Raw genomic sequence first — 22,487 nt, 5'->3', positions numbered from 1 at the left:
GACAATGACTTTTGTTGAGACAGGCACAAGGTCGTCCAAACTAGCCTGTACACTAAAGGAGATAAATGACTTCCAAGATTCCTCTCTCATGGCCCCAAATCCTCCCTCCTTTTTTTTTTTTTAATTTTATTTATGTGTGTGTGTGTGTGGCCAGCTCAGCCCACCAGGGGGTGGGGCTGGCTGGCATGTGGTGCTGGGGGATTGAACCGCGGTCCCTGTGCTTTGCTAAGCTTGTTCTAAGTAGGTGCTTTAGACCACTGAGCCATCTCACCAGCCCCCTCCCTCCTTTCAATATTCTCTTCTACAGATGACAGGAGTACACATGCATATATACAGCTGCATACATACACCACAGGGGCGAGCTAGAAAGGGCCCCAAAGAATAAAGAAGAAAAAAAGATGCTTATAGATATTTTTCAAAAATATCAAGAATCATTGCTCTTCCCATACTCGTGCTTTGGGTAACCCTTTCACATCTAAGTTTGGTTTTAACCAGATGATTACCTTTGGTCAGTGAAATATTAGTGAGTTAGAAGCAAGCAAAAGCTTAAGCAATGCTTGGACACTGGTACTTACCCTGTCTTGCAGTTCGTGGGGCCCCGAGACCACCATGTAAAGACCTAACCTGACCGTAGATGAGAAACACAAGGCCCACATATTGTGCCTGCCATAGAGCAACCAACTACCTGCCATGAGAATGAGCTACCTTGGACCACGCAGCTCCAGGGCAGGTGAGGGGGCAGCAGAAATTCATTGAACAGGCCTGGACCACAAAATCATAAGGCACAGTAATGATCTACTGAAGCCATTAGGACAGTTTGTCAGGCTATAAAATTCTTGAATTTGCCTAACACCTCTCAGATGTGGGAGAACATAATTATCCATCAAGCACTTCCTATTTTAAACGAACTATTATATGAGACATTATAATTGATCAGACATAAAGGTAAGCAAAGTGAGGTCCCTGACCTCCCTAACAGAAAGCATGATATGTAGCTGATAGGTAGGAAGCAACAGGACGGCTCAGCTGTCATTCCCTCTGGGCTCCATACATCTTTCATCCAGGCCACATGCAGGAACCAATCTCTACATATGGCTTTCTGGCAACACAGTCATGTGGGCCTTAATCACTGCCCAGGCATGCACTGCACACACAATGTCAGTGAGCAGGGAACACTACAGAAACTGTCCGCCTGGAGTTTACATCCTGGTGGATATAAATCAGTCAGGTGCTTTCTATGTTTCAGGGATCTTTCAAGTGCGTTTCAGGTACAGGTAGCTACATGTGCACACACATGTATGCAGGCATATGCCTAGATGCAACACATATACAAGTTCATCAATGTTATCTTTTTGAATAAATTTAATAAATATTAAAACTAAAAAGTAAGACTTACTTATTTTACACCATCTGAGGTCTCAAAGATTAAACCTGGGAACAGAACTCTAGTGATTTATCCACAAATGGATTTTAGGCCTGTCTTGCAGAAGTCAGAAGACAGGATGAGACAAAACAGAACTATGGGCAAGAGAGAAAATCTTCTCATAGTAGAGTGAGATCGCCTTGGAGGCAGGGACTTCCTGCTTTGTTCAATGGATCTACCTGGTGTCTAGCACTACAACTGGTCTATAAGAGAGTCTCATTAATCATGTGATCAATGAAGGATGGAGAGAAGGCCAGATTAAAGAACTGATGGGGCTGGAAGGGATAAACTGGGGCAAGCCATAATGAGGAGAATATTTCCAAACTTATAATAATGCTAGGTTACCAACATAGGCAGCTTTCATTGGACAGTCAGCATGCTGAAAGGATAAGCAACACCTTTATATCCCTTCTTGACCAAAAAGCTTTCAAGAATTTAAAAATAAGATTTTAAAAAGTTATTTCAAAAGTGCAGCTCATAAGAGAGTTACTGAGATCCTAAAGGTGTTGTCTCACACGTGGCTATACCCAGAACCAGGTGCTGACGGTGGTTGTTTCTACAGTGAAAACCAAATGGCAAAGACCATCAACTTCTGAAGTTCCCGCTGCAGCCAAACTCTGCTCACCTGAATACCTGGAAAGTCTGAATCCAAATGAGCTCAGCAGCCAAGACAACCATGTATGCATGGTGATACAGCAACAGCAGACAGTACATGGAACAGTGGTCCCATAAATTACATGGCTTGCTGATGACAGTGCTGTCTTACTTAGTGCTGCGATGTTAGCAATGTGATAAAATTGACTAACGAAGTATTTTTTTGGAATGTATTTTTCTCTTTAAGCAATGTCCCTTATATTTTTAAGATGTCAAAACAATTATACATATGATTAAATCAGAAATTTGAACCATCAAATTTATTGACAAGGAAGCCTACAACCCATGTCTAAAACAGACTTTTCTCAAGCCCAAACTGTAGGAACCGATGTTCCTAAGTACAACAGAATGACCCAGGTTGAATTCTGGTACCAGAAAGAGAATGGGATGCATTATATTTAAACATGAGATACCACGTAAAATGTTGTCTTCTGGTGTTTTTTTTTTTTTTTTTTTTTTTTTTTTTTTTTTTTTTTTTTTTTTTTTTTTTTTTTTTTTTTTGGTAGACTTTGAAGAAACCAGAGGACATGGTACCCTGGGGAGCAGGAACACTGAGGACCTAGGGAAAACTGTCCCACAAACTGAAGCCATCAATGTCTGTGGGCAACAGCCCCAGCTATCAGCACTGATTCCAAATCCATTGCACTCTCCAGTGTGCATTTTCTCCACAAGACGGAAAACTGTCGACAGCCAGGGGAACTCTATTTTACAGGCTGCCATCATCCTCCAGAGATAAAAAGTTTCATAAAACAGAAATAATTATTTAATAGTTTGTCTCTCTGTGAAATTTAAATTCCAAAAGCTTAAGCCAAAAAAGGATGCCAATTTCATTTTATTCTACTTCTCATTAGTGAAAACACTCTGAAAGAGTGAAAGGTTCTCTTCCATCAAGGTGCCACCTATCCCTGCCAGGGATGTGTGCAACCCACCTGCCTCTCCCAGCTCCCAAGGGAAAGGACAGCAAGGCATCAGCATGGCTTCATGAGAATATCTGGCCTGAGAAGCCCATCCTCACTAGTTCAAACATGCTCTGACATCCAAATGCAGTTCAACAAACATCAACTGTCTATCACATGTGAGACACTAGATTAAAACTGGAAAATCATCTTCCATTGGAGTTGTACTCCTCCAAACACCTCCCCTACCAGGGAAGACGGCTCGGGTTGTAGTGTCCACATATGAGCAGTGGCTCCCTCCCCGATGCAGTCAGAAGCCATGTGCAGGGCAATTGAAACACAGTCTAGGCACATGCTGGGAAGCAAAGGCTATGTTTTCAGCAAGGAGGAGCCAGCTTCCTGAAACAGGAAGTTTCCTGGCAGGGCCACAGGCAGTACCAGGCAGTCCTGCTCTGGGCAGATGCTGCGCACCGGCCACCCCCTTCTGCCGAGCCATCTGTCAGACGGCCACTAGTGCCATGCAACAGTCCCAGCCATCTGTGATTTATTTTGAAGCGCAGAGCTCAAGGAGTTCTTTGGGAGTCAGATAACATACCTGGGGCATTTTTCTTTAACCACCTGTCTATAAAATGCTGGAACAGAGAAACCAAAATGTGTACAAAGCAGATAAGCCAGAAATGGGAATAACTGTGAAGGAGGGAAAAGAGAATGCAAGAGTGGAGAAAGGATTCTGGAATTACTCCTTCTCAAGGGTCATTTGAAAATATTCACCAGCAATAAAGCAACATACAATACTTGTAAAAAGCAGGGTACTGAACACCCACTTTCATAGCTTCAAATACCATCCAATCTGCACAGTTCTGCAGCTGTAAAGTAAGGCATGGTCGCAGGCGCTCCCAACACCAATGCTGGCAGAAGCCAGACTTATCACAACATGAACTACCAGGTCCCAGGGCAGTCATCATGGTGGAAGGCAAATCCAGCCAAAACGAAGATGACACTGGATGGCAAGCTAGGAGGAAACCACACAGGCTAACCCACACAGGGAGGGTTTAACGCAGAACCCGTAGGACTGGCTGTGCATGCAGCCTGGAGATCAGATATGGGGTTCATCTGGGTACTACATGAGATCCAGCCACGAAACAGAAAGGACTTCAACATTTAAACCTAAGGACTTCAATACAAGGAACTGGTTACTCAGCCAAAGAGAAAAGTGGAAAGCTATGGAGATAGTGAGGCCACTCACAGACAGGCAACACCAGAGGCCAGCATCACTGCTAGACAAGACAAGGACAAGAAAGAACATTTCTGGAGGCCAGAGCTGGTGTCCTGGCAGAACTGCAGCCACCACAGCCTCGTGCTGGCCAAAGCACCTGTGGCCATGGAAGAGCAGGTCTTGCCACAGAGGCTGTGCAAGGCCAGAGAGGAGGGGTCTATTGCTCTCTCCAGGCACCCATGGGGTCTCGCAGGAGCCAGGACAAGGACAGCCCTATAGGCCCAGGACCACTCCACCCATGCTCAGCAGATACAGGTCAATGCTTAGAGAGGCTGGTGCACACACCAGCAGGAGCTTAGGACTCTGCCACTCACAGCCTGGACCCCTCACCAGTGCTAGGCAGCAGACCTGCTGCTGCTAGGCCACAAGCCACACTACAAATAACCTGGCATGGAACTGCAACAAATGCAGGCCCAGGTTACACTTAAGAAGAACCCAGGCCGCCTCTGCGCTTGCTGGTTGTCCAAGTGCGGGCACCGTGCTCCCGCGAGAGGAGGATACAGCCGCCACCACTGCTGCCACTCCAGCGTGGGCCTGAGTCTACACCCCTGTCCCACCCCTTACCCCAGTGGGCATGGCCAGGTGATGAAGTGTCACTGTGAGGCACTGAGGGTGTGGCACAATGCCAGTAAGGAGGAGCTCAAGAAGGCATATAGGAAGCTGGCCCTGAAATGGCACCTGGATAAAAATTTGGATAATGCTGCAGAAGCAGCTAAACAATTTAAATTAATCCAAGCAGCATATGATGTATTGAGTGACCCTCAGGAAAGAGCATGGTATGGTAATCACAGAGAAGCCTTACTTAAAGGAGGGCTTGATGGAAAATATCAAGATGACAGTTTAGATTTGCTTCACTATTTCACTGTTACCTGTTTCTGGTTATGGAGGTGATAAAAAGGGCTTTTACACAGTGTAATGTAATGTTTTTTTAATGATTACAAAGGAAGAATTAGAATGTGTACTAGAGGAGGATGTTGAGGATGTTCCACCTTTTGGAGACTCCCAGAGTGACTATGATATGGCACTCCACTCTTTCTATGCTTATTGGCAGTTTCTGTACTCAAAAGAATTCTGCCAGGAAGGAAGAATATGATACACAGCAAGCTTCAAAACAGTGGGGAAAAGCAAGCTATAGAAAAAGAAAACAAAAAAAAAAAAAATTGAGACAAAGCTGGGAAAGAGAAGAATGAGCTTGTGCATCATCTGGTAGCTTTTATTCGTAGAAGAGACAAGAGAGTGCAGGCTCATCAGAAGCTTGTAGAAGAACAGAATGCTGAGAAGGCCAGCAAGGTGAGGAGATGAGGCGGTAGCAGAAGCTCAAGCAGGCCAAACTGGCAGAGCAGCACAGAGAACAGAGCTGGATGACCATGGCCGATATGGAGAAGGGGCTTCAGGAGATGGAGGCACAGCATGAAAAGGAGTTTGCAGATGGATCAGATGAAGCTAAATGGAGGCACATGAGCTCAGAGATGGACAGGATGGGAAAGACAGTGATGAGGCTGAAGAAGCTGAGTTTTATGATCATCTTTACTGCCCAGCATGTGACAAATCTTTCAAGACAGAGAAGGCCATGAAGAATCATGAAAAGTCAAAGAAATACCGGGAGATGGTTGCCTTGTTGAAACAACAGTCGGAGGAGGAGGAAGAGAATTTTTCAGGATCTCAAGTAGATGAAAAATCTATTGAATGCCAGTTCTGAGGAAGAAATGGAAGGTGTACCAAAACAAAAACTTTCCAAAAAACCAGAAGAAAAAGAGATAGAATTATGATGACAGTTTCAATGAAAGTGGAACCGGAGAAAGAGAAAAGGTTGATTCAAAAGATATTAACATAAATCAAGGTAATGCCAAGGTATCAGAAGGTGAACTTCTAGGAAATGTCAGTGTCACAGAGACCATCGAACCATGTGATGATCCAAAAGGTGAAGCTAAAAGTAATCCTAAACCCAAAGGAAAGAAAACCAAAGATATGAAAAAATCTGTTCAAGTATCTGCAGAACCACAAACACAGAGTGATGTTCTTATCACCTGTGCAACCTGCCACAGTGAGTTTCCATCTCAGAATAAACTTTTTGACCATGTCAAAGCTACCAGTCATGCAAGAGCACCTCCTCCATCATCTGTAAACAATGTAACCAGTAATTGAAGCAAGAAAGAAAAATGTAAAAACAGATAGAAACTCTGCCAACACTTTTTTTTCTTACTGTGTCCAGATTTTGAAATCAAAAACAGAACTGAAATCATCTAAAGAGTTAAAATTTCAAGGATTTGCAACTTCTTGCATTGTGCAAGATTATTTTTTATCTTGTAAAGACACATTTTGTTTAATATGTATTTTGTAAACACTTCAAAAAAATCCAAACATATTCAGTCCTTCCAAAAGTAAACCATGCAGTCTACAAGACTCTGTCCATCAGTCATCAGAAAGCAAGCTGCAGTTCGCAGGTGAGAGTGACCCTGACACAACTGCACCCACACAGCCCCCAGGTCACCTCTCCCTGGAGCCCTCAGGTATGTGCCATTCAGGGTGGGCTCTGGGCTGAACTGTGTGTTCCCAAAACTCACGTGGAAGCTCTAAGTCCTACTGCCTCAGAGTGGGGCTGTATGTAGAGAAAGTACCTTTAATTAAAATTAATTAACTAAGGTGATTAAGTTAAAATGTGGCCCTCAGGGTGAACCCAAGTCTGACATACCTGTGCAGGGCAAAGAGGACACATAGAGAGACATGGGGACATAGAGGAAAAGCTGCAGAAGGACACAGAGGAAGCCAGGCCAAATAGAAAGGCCTCAGGAGAAACCAAGCCTGCCACAGTTGCGGGAGGCAAGCAAACACATTTCCGATGCTCAAACCACCTGGCTGTGGTATTTTCTTATGGTAGGCTTAACAGATCAATACGAAGGATTTCATTTGTGTTTCTTGCTACAAACTTAACCCTGTAAGTTTTCATCACATGCTCACTCTATGAGAAGCCAAGCTGGAGGAACAGGATCACAGAATGATAAGGAGATTTAGTCCTTGACCTGCTCCTGCTCCTGCTTTCTGTGTGTGATGCTGGCAGAGAGAGGGAGAACCTCATACCACTAACCTAGCGGATGCCCAATACTGTGCCAGATGCACAGTGAAGGCTGTAAGAGCACAGGGAAAACACAATCCATCCTGAGACGCCAAGGGGACAGGAGTGACTGGGGTCCTCAAGGCCCAGTATAAAACTACAGGTACAAGTTTGGGCATGTAGCTCCTAATAGAGCACTTGCCGAGCAAGTGCAAGATCCTGGGTACCAGCCTAGCACCCCCAGAAAACTATCACATGAACCATCACAGTGACAAAGGGAGATAGTCCTGCAGCAACAGCTTGTATCTTTCCACTGACCACTGCAGGGCTCTGGCACTACCAGACATGCACAAAAATGACCTACCAAAGTGCTATCAGTAACTGCTTCCTCCTTAAATGAGCTGGGTATCAGTGTCCCTCTCCAGCAAACCTCCTGAGGAAAGTTACAACATGCTGTGGAAGGACAAACAACCTGGGCTTTAGGGATTGTGATACAACTTGTTAGAGTAGCTACCACTGAAACACCAAAAAGTATACTTCATTCCTGAATATTCTGAAATGTGTATAAAGTCTTGGTTTCATGCACTAAAATCTCTCAGCAAAAGTGGGCTAGAGGGCCAGTGAGAGAGCTCCGTGAATAAGCACTTGCCTCACAAGCACAAGGTACTAAGTTTGATCCCTGGTATCACCATAAGGGGGTGGGGGTGGGAGGGCCTAGAGCATTACAGCACTTGCCTAACATGCAAGAAGCCCTGGGTCTTATCCCTAATACCACCTCACAGCACTGCTACAACTTTTCAACAAAGGAAACACTGCAGAGCTAATAAATCAAAACAGTAAGATATACTCAGCAGCCAAGAGGAAAGAGGAGAAAACCTGGATGAGAAAGCCTTTACCTACTGCCTTTAGTAGGTAGAGAGTAAATCCTAGGACCATCACAAGTCACTGCCATCTATAACCCAACCACAACTTCTAACCCCACGGGAAGCAGGCATTCTGACCCCAGAGCAGGCCAAGTCACATGGAGCATGCAAGGTGAAATCTGTGTAATATGGGAGACAGAGGCAGACCTCAAAAGCTAATCCGTGCCTTCAAGTCTGTCTCCATGAACTGGTGACTGAAGCGACAAGGAGATCCAAGTTAGTGCTCTGCCAACACACTGAGGCAAACCTCACCTATCCAGCCTCCCCAACCTCAGGTGGAGATTCTCACCCTCTAAGGCAACTCAATGGCCATCAAAAGCAAATCTCAGGCCCTAAAACCTCTAGCCTCTGATCTTCTTTCTCTTGTATATAAAATCAGCCCAACACCATGAAAGCACAAAATTAGAACCTGAACTTCAAACCTGGAGTGGCTCCCCCAACAGATAATAGAAGTTTTTTTAGCAGGTAATAAAAATGAGGAAAGAGAGAGGGAAAAAAAAAAAAAAAAAAAACACACACACACACAAAGAAACGCTTATTTTGAAGCACAGATTATGAGAAATGAAGGTCGTTACCAGCATTCTTTCATGGTGAGTCTTGCCAGAAATATACACCAGCACAGTCTAGTCCCTGAGACACAGAAAAATATCTTCCTAGCAAATTACTGGTTTAGAAATTTCTGAAACCCAGCCATGCCAAGCAAGCACACTCAATAACATTGTCATGTGAAAGCCTATTCACTTAATACGCTGCTTTTATATTGACTCTTAACTAATGCAGAAAGACAAAGCAGTTGGCCTTGAGCAACAGAACTCTGATATACGCTGACCCCAAAATGGAAAAAGTGGAATGGCAATATAGCCTGCGCACATCAAGACACACAGCTGTAGTGGCTAACAGCCTGTCTTCCATTTCTTCAAAATCAAGCCAGAAACTCCCTGTAGCCATGGTCATTAATCAGTTCCATTGATTGTACCTTAAGCAAAGCACGCAACTGCCACCTTTGATTAAAATAAGTAAATAAAATTTTACCTACTTAGGCCAGCACAGTAAAGTCTAAGATAACTATTTACAGTCCTTACTTTCAAGATATTTTGGGTTTCATTCCACTTGTTTGTCCATTCCTTAGTCAATTCTTGAACCTAAAAAGAAAAATACACAGATGGCCATCACTCCATTGAAAACATTTGTATGACTTTCTTTAGAAAGTTTCCGAGTGCTTTAAACCTTATGGAAAGAGGCTCTCCAGAATTTTTTTTTTTTAATTAGCTTGCAAGCTCTACTCCAGAAAGAACCATCACCAAACATAAATCACATAAGTTAATCTCACCCTACAGACTATTTATGACAAAGTAAAGAGATGACAGAGATTTGTCAAGTTACCTAAAATTTTACGAAAGTCTTTTTCACTCAATCCTTAACTAAAAGCTGCTTCCTTAGATTATTAACCAAAATTACAAGTTCAAGGATGACAAGGTCCCGTTACATGGGTTAATTTTTCCTGACTATACTTGTCCTAAGAAATACTGACTTACTTTCCTTTTTAATTAGATGTGGTGATTAAATCACCTTCAATGCTGCAGTTTTCTTTTAGGAGATAATTTGCTTTTGTAAGTAATTAATGGGGTTTATAAATCTCATTCTTTTTTTTTTCCAAAAGTGGTTCTTTAATTGACTCCCTTAGTAAAAGCAAAAACCTTAGATAAAAATCAGCTTTTTCCAGTTGCCTATAACTTGGGAAAAACATCTTCAGTTGCTAAACACAGCACAGTTAGAAATCAGTTTTCAAAGTTAACATAAATTTTTTGCTAGTTTCAGAAAACTTTTTAGATGACCCTAGTGATTAATTGGTTGAGAAGCAAAAAGTGATGCCTTAGTTGGGAGGTAGGAAAAGAATAGGAATGAAAAATGCATTCTTCTGGGAAGGAAATACTAACGGCAGAAAGAGCAGCTATAACAGGGGTGCCCCTGTCCTCCCCTGCCTTTACCTTCCTGTGCCTTTGTCAGTCCACCTACCCTCCTGTTCCCAGCTGCAAAGAACACCCCAGCTACACTTCCTGCTCCCCACTCTCACTAAGAGGAAGGTGTTTCCCAGGGCAGCATGCAGGCAGCCCTGACCCAAGAAAGTGAGCTGCTGACAGGCAACAGAGGCAGGGAAGTGACAGTTCATACAAGTGAGAAACCAAGCACACATCTCGCCCAGCCAGGCTCAGCTATGCAGTGCTCATTCGCTTTAGCCCCCAACTTCATGCTAGTGTGATTAGGGGGTTCTAAGTTGTTCTTTCTTTAAATAATAATTCTTCTTTTACTAGTTATTAGTATTCAACTCTATTCTGAAACAGGATGGAAAGACTCTCTGACTTCACTTGTTGCTAAGCCCTTGGCAAGCCTATACTGACTGATCTGCAACCCTCCTGAACCAACTCCAGGCACTGTGTGGGTCATGGTGAAAAGCTCCTGGTGATCAAGACTTGAGTTCTGAAAAAGCTACTGAAGAGAGTATATACTTTGTTTCTTCTCCCCATAGAAGGGAAAAAGGTTGGCATGCTGAACTTACTAACCAATGAACAGATTCTCATTGGCAATTTAGCTAATAACACAAACCATTTAACAAATGATTTTGGATTTCACCAACAGATACATTCTCCCTGAAGCAATGCACCCCAATCAACCCTATTCAAATTCAGTCAGGAAACTCGAGCTTTAAAAGTTACAAGGATGCCTTGGATTTATTTTATCACTGTATTTATATCAAGAATCGTCCATTTCAAATATTAACAAAAAAAATGCACACGTGATACTACCTCTAGCAATGTGATCAGATACAAATCTATAGTTAAACAGATGGCAAACAATTTTAAAAGGTCAGCAAAAAACTAGACAAAAATTTAGAAAATGATATAAACAAGATAAGCAGTCGTTTCTGTCACAGCATGTAGAGTGCATTCAAATTAAAATGCTTAATACTTTCTATTAACTTGCTAGTTATTCCTAAAAACTATTATTGAGAGATAATTTAGAGTATATCCAGATATTTCATAGCATCCAAAATTAGATACTGACACACTAAATTAAACCAATTTTAGGGAAAAAAATAAGGATTAAGAAATTAATGATTTTACTAATGCTATTACCAGCATATTAACTAAAATAATTATCCAGGGAAGTGTCAACAAGTTCTTTGGAACTATGACTCCATTTATATCTTCCATATTATGGATTCTTGAATTTTTATGAACAAACTCAGTTTTCTCTCTCATTCTGTTTTAATAATTTAGCATCAAGAAAAAAATACTCTAAAAATTTGTTCTTAAAGTCTGTTTCTCTTTTCCCCAAAAGTATTTTTTGTTTTCTGGTTTTTTAGAGTATTTTTTTTAATAGCATGGAACCTGATTAGCCATAAAACTGGTTTTGAAAAAGCTCCAGCACAGTGTCCCTGCTGAGGAGCTTAACTATGCATCTCCTTGGATTCGTCCGAGTCCAACAGGTGGATGGCCCATGAACAGGGGATGGCAAAGAGCTACTGGTGTTCAGGGCTGAGCAGTGGGGATCACAAATGCCTCTTGAGTGCAGGGCACAACTTCTCGCCCCAGAGCTCCTGTCCACTCCAACAGCCTGAGAGGTCCTGCTGCCTGGTCAATGGGGCCTGCATGTGAACTCAACTATGTTTGGCCATCCAGTGCCACTCAAACCCATTGATGAAGTCAGATAACATATCCAGTACATAAAATCCAACTACTGTGCATCTTTGAAATGACCACGAGGTTGAAAACAGGAGAAGCTTTAGAAAGAAAGCGTATCTCAGACAAGTACTAGAAAGGACAAAGTTAAAAAAAAAAAAGTGTAGTCAGGCACAATGTGCATTGTGGGAGGCTGAGGCAGGCAGACCACAGGCTGAAGCCCAGCCGGAGAAACTTAATGACCTCAAGTAATTCTTGTCTCAAACAAAAAAAAAACTACTTTGAAAATAACAATATATTAACTATCACAATTTTTTAGTATAGTTATGAGATTGTGTTTCATTTTTTCTCAAAGTAAAAAACCTTTTGAAGCTACAATGCTGGAACAAGCAGAGGAGATGCTACAAGAGAGAATTCGAGATGATGAACTAATCATTAACAAAACAGAGATTCTGGCTCCAGAAAATAGGAGGTGGACTGGGGATGCAGTTACTACAAAACTGTGGGTCCAATCCCCAGTACCACCAAAACAAAAAAGAAAATTGTGAATGCTATGACTTTAAAAATAGGAGAGGATGGGGAAGAGAAGTAAAATGAATTAAGATGTGTTACATACATGTGCCAACCTTCCACAATGAATGTAATCATGGCATGCTGCAAACACATACTAATAAGTAAAAAAGAAAAATAACAAGTCAAACTTCCACTTACTCTTGCTTCATTCTGCTGAAGTTTTTCCTCCATACTTAAAGCTGTGGGGGAGTCTAGGAGGGCAATCTGGAATTTAAACCACAACAGACAGTAGCAATTAGTAAACAGCAGCAACTAATAAACAGCAATAAAGTACAATAAGGATTTTCTTATGAGTTCAATAAGTTAACAAATTTCCACAAAAACTGTTAGTGGTGAAAAGTAATGCCACACCTCCCCGTAAGTATCACCTGTCACCAAATCTCTAGTTCATAGGATACATATCTCACAATATCTGCAACTGGAGCTTACATTACCAACACAAAATCAAAAACAACCTAAATCCCTTGGTCCTAAAGACTCATCTATTTGAACATACTGAATATGCAAAATCCAGAAGTCAAGATGCCTAAGTCTTGCTCAACCATGGCTTGTGAGAAGTATCCACAGTGAAACATGCAAAGGAAAGTACCTGCACTGTTGGGTGGAATTTAGCATCTGGCATGGTGTACTACATCTATCTGTCCATTTCCTTACCCAGGCTGTAGGAATACAAAGACCTACATGAAATCAGGTTAGAACAGAGAGTGACAAGTGGACAGAAGAGGAAAGTGGAACCAGGCCTGGGCTCCAATTGCACTCAGAAAATTTCAGTTCTTACTACCTTTCTCCCTGAGACATCCCCTGAAGAAAGCTATGAGAAGAGATCCCTCCCCACCTACCAGCAGCCACTTTCTCTAATTTGTCTGAAAACCTGCACTTATTCTACTCATAAGCAAACATGTTTTTGTTGTGCTTCTAAACATATGTAAAAGAAAAAACACTACTTTGACTATTGCTTTTTCAATTGACAAGAGAGAACATTCAGTTAAAATGCAATATCACACTATAAAGTCTATAATTTACCTTTGTACTCTCCTATTAACATCAATACAGTTTTGCTTCCCAATTTCTTGCTTTATTCACAATGCTAGAATGACTATTCCTGCACCAACTGCTTATAGTATACACAGCTACATCATAAAATCCTGAAGGAGATTTGTGAGTCCTCTCTATGTACGATTCTTTTTTAATGGTCAAGTTGTCCTGCCCAGAAGTTCTAGCACAGTTTTCATTACTGTTTAATTATCCAATTTCTATTCAAACAAATATATACACAAGGTGGTCTTCCTAGGTTCTGTTAAATGCCTATGTGCACAACAGAGAGAAGAGTTGGCTGGTGAGGAAACACAAGTGTTTGTTCATTGGTCAGAGCCATACTCTTACTTCACTTCTCTGTTGGGCTGTGTCTTGGTCAACTTTCCTGTTGTGGGATGAAATACCTGACAACCACAATTAATAGAAGAGAGGTTTAATCTGATCATATTTTAAGACAATCGTGTCCATGCTCAGCAGGCTCCAAGAAAGGATCATTATGGCAGAAGGGCATGGTGCAGCAAAGCTGCGTGGTTCATGGAGACTGGCAATCAGAGCAGAGGGCCAATACCACAAAGCAAAGTATGAAACGCCAGACACAGATCCCAAGACCACACCTCCATGACCCACACAGATGCACCCAAAAGTGTGCTCTACCAATAGTCTGGGTAGATTCCAAAGCCAATCAAGTTGACATTCCACCCTGCCTTTCCACATTCTACCCTTTGTCAACTTCATACTCAAACGCATCTCCTTAGGCCACACTTAATGATCAAATTATGTCAATGACCAAAGTCAGTAAGTTAATAATTCCAACTAATTTAAGACAATATTTCTCATACCATCAGAAATGCAATCAATCATTCTCAACAACAGTTCATCATTTTTTAGAAGTTCAAGATTATTTTGATAATCAAGGCAAGCTTTCTGTGAACCTTTGTAAAACTTAAAAAAAAAAAAAAAAAAAGGTACAATACCACAGGAGAAACATTCCCATCTTAAAAGAGATGAAGGAGACAGAAAATAAATGGATCAATGCAAGACTAAAATCCAGCAGGGCAAACATGTAAATCTCACATTTACATTCAGAGCACAAAGGAGTAAAACGTGAGCTCCAGAGGGTTTGGGCAGCCCTCCCTATGATCATGTTGAGTGCAGCCCATACACCTTTCTCTTCAATTCAGGCTCCACTCTTGGACTACAGCTTTTCTCAGCAGATGTTCCATTTTCCGGGCACCTCCAACTCCCTGGGGTCTCCCTGAACCTTTAGCTTCATTCCTACAGCTTCGCACACTGCCTCACAGGGACCTCTTGCCTGGACTCCCAGGCTGTTGAAATGTGGCTGAAATACTTCCTAGCATCACAACACTTGCATTTCACATGACAGTAAAATTAGTATCATGTGGGCAATGCCAAGGTTGGCTGCCAACTCAATCAGTAGCAGGGCCCACCTGGATAACAGATAAAGCAGCCTCTGAGTGCCCGGAGGACTGAGTACAGTGAAATGAATCCCAGGGAACCAATCCCCTGGGCTGCCCTTCTCAAGCAGATGTCCCAAGGACTCTGCTCTCGAATAAGACTGACACTTTTAAACTTTTGTGTTTTCAGTAGATGGACTCGAGTCTTCATGATTTTTGAGCTGCTCTCCAGGCATCTTTTGTCTTGTCCCTCTGCAAAACACTTGGCTTCTTTTTAATGGTGCTAATCTCTTTAGCAATCATATCTCCTTTGGTTCCAACTTTACACATGATAAAGTTAATTTTTCCAATTTTCTCTGCTCTTCCTTTCTGTCTCCAATTCTCACTATAAACCTGGCTAAAAGCCACCAGAAGTACCCATGTGACAGCCCAAACATTGGGCTGCTCTGAAATTTCATCTACCAGCTCTTAGTTCACTGTCCTTAATCTCCAACACAGTCTCCCACAAAGTCTCAGAACATGGACAAAATACAAATTTTCTTCCTGACACAAATGACCTAAAGTCCAACTACCAATGAACTCCTTGTCCCCTACTAAAACTCTTGAACCTGTCCTTTACTCTCTGTATTCCTGATAGCATTCAGGTCTTCTAAGCTTGGACCTGTATCACTTAGCTGCCTCTGCAGTATTCTTAAGTTTCTCTAGCCCATACCTCCAAACCTTTCCAAACTACCTGAAAAGCAATTCAGGTACAGCCAAGCAATGGCTCTACTACCAAATCACACTTTCTGGACACAATATCCAACATTCACAACTAAAAATGAAAGAAAGGTTTAGTTAGGCTTATATTTCAAGGGAATCCAGTCCACTGTCAGCCGACTCCAAAACATTAACAGACAGAAGGGCATGGTACAGCAAAACTGCTTAGTTTGTGGCAGCCAGGAAATAGAGCAGGAGAAAAGTAGCAAGGAGGAAAGAGCAAGGGACCAGAAACAGACCCCAAGACCATGTCTTTATGACCTACCCAGACTCAGCCAAGGTGGATCCTAAAGTCAACCAAGTTGACAGGCCACCCTAACTGTCCTCGGTTATGATGATTTTATGTTTTTGTAGATTTTTTTAAATAGGGAAATTTGTCTTTTGTTCATGAACTGAAACCCTAGCCCTACTTTGTATGTTACTGAGTATCCCCCATGCTACAATGTGCGTATGTCACATCCTCACTTATTTCTGTACAGCCCTGCTCACAGAATGAAAAAGAAAACTAAAGTTTCCTGTGGCAAATGTGTATCACTCTATAGCCTGCTATTTTTAATAATTTTGTTGCTTCCCCTTATGAAAGTTGAAGTCTTTTGATTTTGAGAACTGCACTCTGTCATAACAAGGGGATCATCACTTAAGCTCATATACTGTTGTGTCTGCATCACTTTCTCTCCCTGTGGATCACCAGAAGCCTTCACCCATTCTTACAAACACCAAATAAGAGAGTTCTACTTTGTGACACTATCTCAATGCATCTATCTTAAAAGTTTCTATACAGGGATACTTGTGTTATTTAAGATTTGTTAGTCCCAGCTGAAAAAAATCAGGAATTCATTCTACTTTCATCTTTTCTTCCTCAGTATCTTCTTCACTGCTTAACTTCTGTAATTTATTTCATTTCTGTATTGTTTAATTCATCTGTCTCCCAATAAGTCAAGAGAGATAAAAGTCAAGACATTCTCTCTTCCAAAAAGGAAGGGCTGCATGATTGGCCAACATTTTGGCCCTAGCCTTTCAAGGTCAGTGAAGACTCAGGACATAGGAGAACCTGTACTGTAACAAGATGTAACTCAGTTGTGCTCCAAATTTTCTGATCAAGAAGATTATGAAGGGCTGGTGAGACGGCTCAGTGGTCTAAAGCACCTACTTAGAACAAGCTTAGTAAAGCACAGGGACCGCGGTTCAACCCCCCAGCACCATGCCAGCCAGCCCCGCCCCCTGGTGGGCTGAGCTGGCCACACACACACACACACACACAAATAAATAAATTTTTTTAAAAAAAAAAAAAAAAAGAAGATTATGGAGCCACAGAGAAATGTATTCAAGGATCTAAAGTGAGCCTGGGGAGAGTCACATGGAGAGAAAAATCATTTTCTCAAGCTTTCACAGAGAGCAAATTGGTCAAGCAATGGCCGTGACTCATCCTCATGTCAGACACTGACAAAAGGATGTACAAAAGGTGGTACAGGGCTACAGGATAAATCCTGAGAGTACTTGGCTGACCTTATCAGATACAAAAGTTACATTTCTGGGTATATAGGTCTTTCTATATCTTGGTCTTAACCATCCAGTAGAAAAGTATAAAAATGAGGTATATAAAGTAAATCCATATTAATATGATGAGCTGTAAAAGGCTCACGTCAATAACTTCTGAGGATGACCCACTAATAGTATAGACTGCTAGACAGTGTTAGATGTTTAGTTGAATTCAAACACTTATAGTATTTAGATGCCAATAGAATATTTACCTCTGACAGGACAAATAAATAAATAAATAAATAAAAATTAGGAAAAAAATGGAAATGGAAAGAAGCAGTCAATGCTCTAATTAGCTTCGCCTCCTTTTTTTCAATTGTTTGTACTTTTTCTTTTCTTAATTTCTTATACACTGCTCCAGTTTTTTTCTTCTTCCAATTTTATGTGTATATATCTAGTAATATGAATAACTGGTTGTAAGACAATACCATGTATTACAACAAATACGGTGAAATTCATATTACTTTGTTAAGTAAAATTCTGTATGAGTTGTCAAAAAAATAAAAAAAAATAAAAATAAAAAAAGATATTCTCTCTTCCAAAATAAAAGCAGAAATATCAAAAAAAGAATCAAAATATAAAAAAGAATAAATACTTGATAAGAGAGGCTATTCAAATGTTCAGGTTCATTAATCCTCTGAAAGTACAAAGTAAAATCATCCTGTAATAGTGGTATATACTTGTCAATATGGTTACAATGAAAAATGGACAGATAAAACCAAGCATAAGCAAAGATCTGCAGCAACTAAAACTGGCACCACCATATATTGGGGGTGGAGCAGAAATAGGTATAAGCACTTCTAACAACCGTCCGGCTATATCTATTAAAGCTTAATGTACACACACCTTCTGACCACCAAGTCCACTCTTAGGCAAAGACTGACAGAATCACACCAGTGCAGCCACTGAAAGCTGTGCAGAAGAAAGTCACTGGCAGCATGAACAGTCACAAACAGGAATGTGTCACTCACAAGTAGAATGGATAGGTGGACTTGGACAGGTATGTGTGATGGTATACAAAACAGCACTGGGGGCAGAGACCAACAACTACGTGAAGCAGCAATGTGGATAAACTCACAGATACAAGGTCTTGCCTCTTCAAGTCAAGAAAGTGATACCACTGACAAAAAGGGCAAGAACTTCGTGGACCTGGACGGGAGCTCTAAGAGCAGCTCCTGGGATGCTGGTGATACTCACTTTGTTAAGGTGGGATCTGGGTAGAGGGGTGAATTGGACTTGTGCAAAGTACAGAATAATACCATTTTCTGTATAATTATATAACACTTTGATAGTGATTTAATATAAATATATATAAAAACTATCATATCTACATTTATACAATGGAAAGAGCAAATACATGTCAGAATCTTCTGCTTTGTAAAACTGTGCTTTTAAAACTCTGATGAGTGACCATTTCCAATGACAAATACATAAAATTATTAAAAGAGCTGACTTTCATTTAGCTGTGCTAAAATAAATAATTCTAGAAATGGTACTCTGCACAACATTCTCAATGCACCAGTGCAGTAGCTGGCAGAGAATATTCCATGAATACAGCAATGTCTCCAGTAAGATTTATACAGAGATTTTTAATGAGCATTTAAGAACACCTGCTTATTTCATTAAGCATTGCAAATGTAATTAATTTAGGACAAGCCTCTATTATTGTCTCACAATAATTTATAGCTTCAGAGTAAGATAAATCATTTTAAATTCAATGCCCACATTCATTATGGTATAAATGTTAAATTCTTCAGGGAATTATATGTTTAAAACCTTACCATCTTCACCCCAAAACAACATTAACAAGAATACGGCCTCTACTAGAGCAGTAGTGTTAGGTCAGTACAGCAGAAAAAAGATCAGAAAATGCAAGGCCAAATGGTGGCACATCTAAGAGAATTTGCAAAAGTTTTAATAAATTAAAGCTTTTCTGGCTGTGTGATGAGGCTTCTCTCAGCAGAGCTGAAGAAGATTGGTGTCCGGTTTTCCCATCACTCTCTTAACCTCAGAAAAGATTAAGCACAACATGCCATACCTACAATTTCCCAAATATTCTCCTCACATATAACACTTCAAATGATACTATGAAATAATCTTTAAATGTTTAAGACAATGTTTTTAAAACATTGAAAAAGGATCCCAGGAGCTGGGGAGATGGCTCAGTGAATAAGCACTTACCTGGCAAGCACAAGGGCCTGAGTTCAATCTCTGGGCCCGCTCAAAAAAAAAAAAAAAAAAAAAAAAGAAAAGGATCCCAGTAGCCAAATGTATAAATAAAACTAATTCTTGAGTTCAACTTATGTCAGCAACATCTCATGCAGCTCACTATCCGTGCTAACGACAATTTTCACATCCAGGAATCCCCACATCATAGATAAAAGGTTTGGAAACATTTTAAGCACAATGAAGGATTCCTACTGATTACTATCTGCCATCATGCCAGAAAGGATGGCCAAGCATATTTCAGGATGCAGGAGACTAAAGGAAGTTTCTTTTCTTGTCAATATTTTCATAGACCAAACCACTTATGGGATGTTAAGAGCTTCAAGTGCCACAGATGCCTACGTGGAAAGCAATGCTCTAGAAACTACTCTGTACTTAGAGGTCTTTCTTTCAGCGATACACTTAAATCATACTCATGGGTTACAAAAACATGACAAGCTATATCTTTATTTCCAACTCCAATCTAACTTCACCTGTTTAAAAGGTATTCTTGATTCTCTTTTAAGGCAGTCTCTCTTCCACCCCTACCAAAACTAGATATACACTATGTACACAGAACATAACTGTATGTACACACTATAACTATGAAAAAACAATCACAAAATGACCAGGCTTTTTCTCTAGTATGCCAAATGATCCTGAAGAAAGGCACCTCAATAATCTAATTGGACCGCAAGGAAAGCATGAGAGCCAGGCCAAGGGAATCACCTTACGTGTGCTAAGGTACCAAGCGCTGCCGTGATGGACGATTTAGAGATTCAGACAGATAGTCAAAGAAACCTTTCATTCCATTAAAACACATTTTAAAGCCCCATAAAATGCATGGGTAGAATTTTAAATATTACTCTGAGCATCTCAATTTCTTTCCACTGATGGAGATTATGCTGCTAATCCTACGCGAGCTAAATTTCTATTCATAATTGATAACTATTAGATAGTTAATCATTTCAGGTTTAGTGGATAAAATCTTCCTTGCAGAACACATAATGAATGCAAAGGCCAGCTGAAGGCTTATGTAAAGGAGAGACTGGTTAACTCATTCCAAGCTTTACTTAGCACTTATTTACTCAAATCAATACCATGAGATAATTGTCTCATTAAGATCAAGAAATAGATGCCGTTACTCGAGAAAATTATCCATGAATCTTAGAAAAATCCAACCTGATTCCCTTGAGCAAGCAGTGTTTTCAGCCTGGCGATTTCAGCTCGCAGCTCACGGATAAGTTTGACGTTGGCATCCTCGTTAATGGTAGGCTTGTTGATGATGTTTTTGGCTCTATTTGCATAGCGAAGAGTACTTAGGGTTTCTCCATAATTGACATCAGCAGGTGAAATGGCTGTGAAGAATGAATGCAAAAAATCATTTATCTAGCACTCCATGTTTCATTTAACACAAAGTTGGTTTATAATTTAAAAGTCAGATTAACCCCAGGTCATTGGATAAACTAAATATTCATTGCAACAGTAATGAATATTAAAATTTTTCTAAGACTTACAGGAAAGTGTATTCGCTATACCAAACTGGATGTTTTTCTGCTTACCTCAAGTCAAGAGCCAACCACCTAACCAAGTTTAAAATAAGATATGAAACACCCCACTCTAGTTAAGGAGTTTTCTTAGTTCCAAATATAAAAAGAGGATTTCAAGACTATTTGTACTTCTCTACATTAGGCAAGAATTAAAATACTTTTAAAATTTCAGGCCAAGCTTACCATCTGTGAAAATCTAGAGCATGACAATTTTTAAAAGTGTCAATAGACTCATTAATTCTTTCCTTTGGGAAGGTTTGAATCTCACCCCCACTACCACCACCAAACTTCTAGGTTGGAGGGAGTCACAATTTCAAATGGAGCTTGTGCCACAGGAAAGATCCCAGCCTCCTAGTTAACCACATGGCATGGGTACTAGAGGGACAGGAGACAAGAGGAAAAAGCCCAGACAGGAAGAAAGAGTGGGGTGAGTGCTGGAGAAGTCCTGAGTGCTCACCAATAATTATCTGCACTTTCTATTTTACTCTTCTTCTGTTAGTCAAAATTTGTAAATCAACTATATTATTCATCACTACTTATTTGTTTTGCTCAGTCCAATTTTACTTTAAATTCCACATCTACTGCTTTAAGTAGAAAAACAGTGGGGTTTTCACTCATGTTCCTATAACAACTTTGTCCTATGAGGCAGTGAAGCCAGGTGTCTCTACCACAGCTTCACACAAAGAAAAATGCACACCTCTGCATGTGATCACAGCTTTGGCAACAGGGCAAGGGCTATGTAACAGCTAATGGCACAAGCTGCAAACTGCATATGCTGAGTGACTAGACAAGCCATTATATCTTGAAGAAATAAAAGGTGCTATATCCTAATGAGACACTTTAAACTTAAATATTTACAGCTAATTCACAGGAAACATTGGATGCTTAGGAAAATAACTGAGAACTCTTACTGGCAATCATGATAGTTTTAGAGTTTCCTCCAAGGCTATCTTTCAATAACCAAGTCAAAACAGAATCCCTGTAAGGCACAAAAACTTGCTTCTTCTTTACAAGAGGGTTTGTTGCATCCTGAGATAAATCAGCTATAGAGAAGGAGGAAACAAAAAGGAAGAAAAGATAATTATTAAAGGTTTCCTTTCCCGTCCAACTTTGCTTCAAAAACCCCTGATGATATTGTTCCCTATTTACAAGAGAAACATTAAACATAATTGGTTTATGCTAATACGATACCTCCAGGAAAAAGCAGTTGTGGGAGGCCACCACATACCTAAGGCAGAAATGACATTTCCCAGAGTCACGAGGGACTTGTTAATGTTCCCTCCTTCCTTGAGCCGGACCCCCGTGGCACCAGTGGCATCCGCACGCTCACTTCCAGCAAGATCAACTAAGTGGATCTTACTCACGGTTTCACATGGCATTTCAGAATCAAACTTCGCCTGTAGTAAAAATATAACAGTAAAATTGAAGGGGTACACAGAGCCCTCATGTTGTTTATGAGGCAAATTCTAATTATCTTCTATTCCTTGCTGAGATGTCTCAGGATGGA

At 40.7% G+C, this 22,487-nt stretch overlaps 1 protein-coding gene and 1 pseudogene across 5 annotated transcripts in view; one reads left to right on the top strand and one right to left on the bottom strand.

Moving 5' to 3' along the window:
* Window positions 1-22,487, bottom strand: part of Kif16b (kinesin family member 16B) — a 299,092-nt gene that overhangs the window by 228,390 nt on the left and 48,215 nt on the right. For all 5 annotated transcript variants that reach the window (XM_023720152.1, XM_023720153.1, XM_023720154.1 and 2 more), the window contains exons 8-12: window positions 22,209-22,377; window positions 21,892-22,023; window positions 20,613-20,788; window positions 12,616-12,681; window positions 9,307-9,366 (exon numbers count right to left, since the gene is read on the bottom strand). In XM_023720152.1, the coding sequence (XP_023575920.1) occupies window positions 9,307-9,366; window positions 12,616-12,681; window positions 20,613-20,788; window positions 21,892-22,023; window positions 22,209-22,377 (603 nt within the window). The remainder of the gene's footprint in view (window positions 1-9,306; window positions 9,367-12,615; window positions 12,682-20,612; window positions 20,789-21,891; window positions 22,024-22,208; window positions 22,378-22,487) is intronic.
* On the top strand, window positions 4,835-6,424 carry LOC101568445 (annotated as a pseudogene).

This window comes from Octodon degus, unplaced genomic scaffold (assembly GCF_000260255.1).
Source record: "Octodon degus isolate 3935 unplaced genomic scaffold, OctDeg1.0 scaffold00073, whole genome shotgun sequence".
Classification (NCBI taxonomy): Eukaryota; Metazoa; Chordata; class Mammalia; order Rodentia; family Octodontidae; genus Octodon; species Octodon degus.
The sequence above is the reverse complement of the archived record's forward strand: the minus strand, read 5'-3'. Positions and strand labels throughout refer to the sequence as shown.